At 45.4% G+C, this 5,000-nt stretch overlaps 1 protein-coding gene across 1 annotated transcript in view; it reads right to left on the bottom strand.

Annotated features, from left to right (window-relative positions):
- Positions 1-105: 105 nt before the first annotated feature.
- The window catches only part of POU3F3 (POU class 3 homeobox 3), a 5,276-nt gene continuing 381 nt past the window's right edge, over positions 106-5,000 (bottom strand). The window contains exon 1 of the mRNA XM_073614752.1: positions 106-5,000. This exon is cut by the window's right edge and continues 381 nt beyond it. Coding sequence (XP_073470853.1) covers positions 3,396-4,919 — 1,524 coding nt within the window. The 5' untranslated portion in view covers positions 4,920-5,000 and the 3' untranslated portion in view covers positions 106-3,395.

Raw genomic sequence — 5,000 nt, forward strand, 5'->3', positions numbered from 1 at the left:
ATATTTACATTGTATCCAGCGTCACAGGAAACTCTTCTCTCTCTCTCTCTCTCTACCAAATCCTGCCTGCCCCCAAAAAGAACAACAAATTTCGCTCTTGCTACATTTCATTGAGCTCGAAAGGGCCTTTTTATTATGAAAATAAACGGATAAATACAACCAAAAAAATGCTTTTAACAAGATAAATAGGTTACAAATATATATAATTTAAGGGAACAAAAACAAATGTAAAATAAAAAATAAAAAGAAATATGAAATCAAGTTACACTTGTTGGTAAAACTGTAGACACAAAAAAAATTGTGGTGGAGGAATCTCTAGAGTTGTCATTACAAATCATTCATTATCAGACACAGTATGGATTGGAGGGGAGGGAGGGGGACATCATGGTGAGAGATACCACCTAGCCAGCTGATGATCACATAGATCCATCACACATCCACACATCCAGGCTGATTTACTAAAGGAGTTGAGAATTGTCACTTAAAAAAAAAAAAGTGGTGATGTTCTTTTTATTATCCAGTCACGTGATAACTGGCAGAGGCTTTTCACATGATTGAATGAATGATCACATAATTCTAAACTTCATGAATAAAACAGCCTCTTTACTCTCCAGTATAAGCAGATAATACAGGCTAGAACACAAGCCAGTGGTAGGGAGCCAGGCACCTTGGCTTGTATGCCAGCAAAGCCACAGTACAGTACATGAGCAGAAGTAGGGGTCTATTGTGTTGGAAAACCTTGATAGTCAGAAAGCCATAAAGCCTTCCTAGGAGCTCCCTGCCCTTTCCATTACTGCAAAGTAACACTACAAAAGCATTGTGTGACCTTCCTGCAGGAATCAGTGAAAGTAGGATCACCTCTGCTAGGAGCACCACTCCATAGTCACATCACAGGCATGCTGGTGTGATTCGCAAATCTTTTAACACAGCAACAATGTGAAGCCAACAAAAAAAAAAAAAAAAAGAGCTATCTGAATGTAGCTTCTAAGTCATTCAAATAAAGGGACTCCCTGTCTCCATAACCCTCTACTCTCCATGTGTGAAAAATGGGATTGCAGGCCACGTGTGAATAGGGAGCACATCCTAACAGTGTCACTGCTGGGAGATCATGCACTGGAGCTTAGCCCTAAGAAAATAAAACCTAAAATCCAAAATACATATAGAACCGCCAGCACACACACACACACACCACTAATACACTGCACTGGTGTGATTATTGTAGTCCTGTCCATTGCTGTGTATGGAGATCCCCGTGGATTTTAGAAATTGGGATTATGCTGTCACCCTGAGAGATAAAATAAAGCTGCTCAGAACAATGAGATCGGCCTGTATGCCAATTCCTAGCAATAACAAGAGGCCTGCCAATGAAGGCCACATCTGCTGGATGGAAAGCTGGATTCATGGTGGCAGGAAAAGGCGCATACAATATACATCTATACGCAAATAATAATATGAATATATATTAAAAAAAACCTTATGGAAGCCCGTATGGAACAGATTGTCTCAAGACCCTGCGATTTTTTTTAAAAGGGGAGAAATAGCACACATAAATAAAAAAAAGATAACAGTGCAATCGGTGCAGATTCTATACACAGCTGGAATAAGGGTATTGCTAGGCACACATAAACCGACCATTATCAACTGTTTAGATTATTCACTCTCAATACACTTTGCAAAATAATAATAAACAAAAAAATATAACAAAAATCTCTTTAGTGGCAGTATGGAGAAATGAAAAGGTCATTTGGAAATTTTAACGTGGACGTAGACTGCTCAATAATTAAAAATAATATTCTAAATGAAACAAACATGTCCCTATTCGAGATCAGTGTTTAGCTGATCCATAATAATAAACCATAAAAAAATATAAGATTTCCATCGCAGCCAACATAGACTCCACACATACACATTATTTACTAAAGGGGCATTTGGGGACTAGGCTTAATTTTAGTGATGGGGGGACAATTAAGAGTGGCAGTGAACTAAATATAATACAAAACAACAGACATTACCCCCATTAGTAATAATTCAGACACAATAACAAGGAGCTGCTCTGCTTGTACCACCATTGTTTTCTTTTTTTTTTCATAGGCATCACACACAGATCTGAATCGTTCTACCAAATTTATTTTCTCAATCAGCTCTTACTGAAACCACTACTAAAATTAAATTACAATCAAATGATCACATCAAAAGAGACCATTGTAACCTGTCCATATTTCCTTTTCAATTGTTATTTGTGCTCGTCTGAAAAACAAAACAAAACAAACAAAAAAAACATAATAAACCAAAATAATAAAATAAAAAAACAACACGTAATACAAGATTTTGGGGAAAAAAATAAATTACTGTTCTGCATCAAGTTCATAGGTATTCTGAATAAAATATTAAAAGAAGTCATTTGATGAAAATATAAAGCAATTTTTTAGATCAGTTATTGATCTAATATTTTTTTTTTACCGCTGTCTTTAAGTCTGTTTTTTTTTATTTATTTTTTTAAACCTACCAAAAAACACCGCTTGCAAAATGCAGTATATGATCTGATCATAGTTGGCAACGGACTTTAGAAGAGATGTAGTCACGATAAGTGCAGATACAGAAGTCCAAATGAATGTTTTAAATAGAATAATTAAATCCGTTTTTTTTTTAGAGATTTTTGGGGTTGAGTAAAAAAAAAAATCTCAAGGGTCATGGGTGAGGGATCAAGATAAAAAGAGCCACGAGAAAAATAGGATTTGTTTTTTTTTTTTTTTTTTTGACATCTTAAAATGATTTCTGTACACTTGTGGCTGGTAGGATAGTTCAGAGAGCAGAACGTCTATCCTCGGTGTGTACCCTGCTTTATTTGCACAGGATAAATGTATTCCAATGTATTTCAAGTCACTTCTTAGTGCTGTGTGCATATTTCATTGCTTGGCTTGCTGAGATGAGGGCACATTCTGTTCCTGAATATTTGATTTTTTTTTGTGTTGTTCAGGGAAAAGGCTATGACTAGTAGCCATGAAGGGCTGGCAAGTTCCTACAACCACGGGTAAAAAATACTGCAACCTTTTTTTATTTTATTTTATAAAAGCCGCAGAAGACAGCTGATTATCTTGTGCCCTATGGGATGTGGGCACCCTTGCTGGGCAGACAATTGAAGTCAAGTGGCATGTCTTTTTCTTTAAAATTTGGGTAAGGCAAATAAAAAACGATTTTTAAAAAATAGAGTATATATTAAAAGGAGCGCTCTGCAGTTTTTGGTGCAATGGCATGTCCACCCATGTGCCAGGAGATGGGGGTGGTGAATGGCATGGTGGTGGTGGTGGGGATGGGGGATCTGTCAGTAAAAAAGAGCATTGTGGGTGAGTGGGGCTGTATGTGACCATCTTCCCCCCCGTGGGTGCCCATTCCAGTCATTGCACACTAGTTTGCATCCCGTGGTGAGGGGGCGGCGTGTCGGCCCCCACATTGCCCACCTGGGAGTAGACATCATCTGGCGTCTGTTGCTGGATCCCCGGTGGGGTCATCCGCTTCTCCTTCTGCCTCCGGTTACAGAACCACACTCGGACCACCTCCTTCTCCAGCTGCAGGCTGTCGGCCAGGTTGGTGATCTCCTGAGCTGATGGTTTGGGGCACTTGAGGAAGTGGCTCTCCAGGGCCCCTTTGACGCTCACCTCGATGGAGGTCCTTTTCTTCCTCTTCCTGCCCTGGGCGGCGATCTTATCGATGCTGGTCGGGCTGCCTGTGGACGAATCGGCCTCCTCCAGCCACTTGTTGAGCAGGGGTTTGAGCTTGCACATGTTCTTGAAGCTGAGCTGAAGAGCTTCGAACCTACAGATGGTGGTCTGGGAGAAGACGTTGCCGTAGAGGGTGCCCAGGGCCAGGCCCACGTCCGCCTGGGTGAAGCCCAGTTTGATCCTTCTCTGTTTGAACTGCTTGGCGAACTGTTCTAGGTCATCCGAGGTCGGGGTGTCCTCATCGGAGTGCGGCTCGTGGCTGTTCACCCCGTGGTGCTGCTGCTGTTGCTGCTGTTGGTGGTGCTGATGTTGCTGTTGCTGCTGCTGCTGGTGGTGGTGATGATGGTGGTGGTGGTCGGCCAGCTCGGGGGTGTCACCCCTAACCAGGCCCGGGTGGACTAAGCTCTGGCTCCCGGGGGGTGGGCTCAGCATACCGTTCACAGTGAAAGCCCCGGATTGGGAGTAGAGAAGCGCCTGCTGCTGCTGCTGTTGCTGTTGCTGCTGAGCCCCGGCGGCCATGGACTGGATGTGAGAGGCGGCCGCGGCTCCCCAGCCACCCTGATGTCCTTGGTGGGGTCCTAGGTGAGGCGGTCGGTGATGTAAAGCAGCCCCCGGATGCAGTTCGTCCCTCCCAGCTCCCCCCTTCACGTCCTGCTGCTGCTGCTGCTGAGGGTGCCCAGGGCTGCCGGTCATCCCCACCGGGCTGCTGGACCAAGGTGAGCCGGCCTCGGCCGCCGCCGCCGCTGCAGCCGCTGCAGCCGCCGCCGCGTGAGGAAGCGCCGTGACCCACTGGTGTGCGTGGCTCAGCATGTGTCCTCCGTTACTGGCCGCCATGGCCCCCTGCATGAAGTCACTCTGCACCATCTTCACCGTGGGGTCCCCCCGGTAACCACCCGACACCGAAGTCACCGCCGCGCTGCCAGGCTGCATGCCCCCTCCGCCCCCCGAGTCCGAGTGGACGATGGAGCCCGGGGATAGGATGCTGTTGCTGGGGAGGTAGGGGTTGGAAGCAGCCGTGGTGGCCATGGCTCCCCCCCTGCCCGCTGCTATCCACAGGTTTGGGGCTTCCTCTTCTCCTCCCCCGCAGCCCGAGAACGAGTCCCCCTTGAGATGCACTTTTGTCCTTGGAAGAGCTGCCCAGGACCAGGGGCAAACACACACACCCTCCTCACCGCTTACCCCTACCGAGCTCCTGGGCATTCAACTTGTCCGATAGATCCCAAACTTCCCCACACCAGGAGGGAGAAGAGGCATCACACAAAGTTACTGCTCTCCCCTGCA

The sequence above is a fragment of the Aquarana catesbeiana genome, linkage group LG02 (assembly GCF_042186555.1).
Source record: "Aquarana catesbeiana isolate 2022-GZ linkage group LG02, ASM4218655v1, whole genome shotgun sequence".
Taxonomy (NCBI): domain Eukaryota; kingdom Metazoa; phylum Chordata; class Amphibia; order Anura; family Ranidae; genus Aquarana; species Aquarana catesbeiana.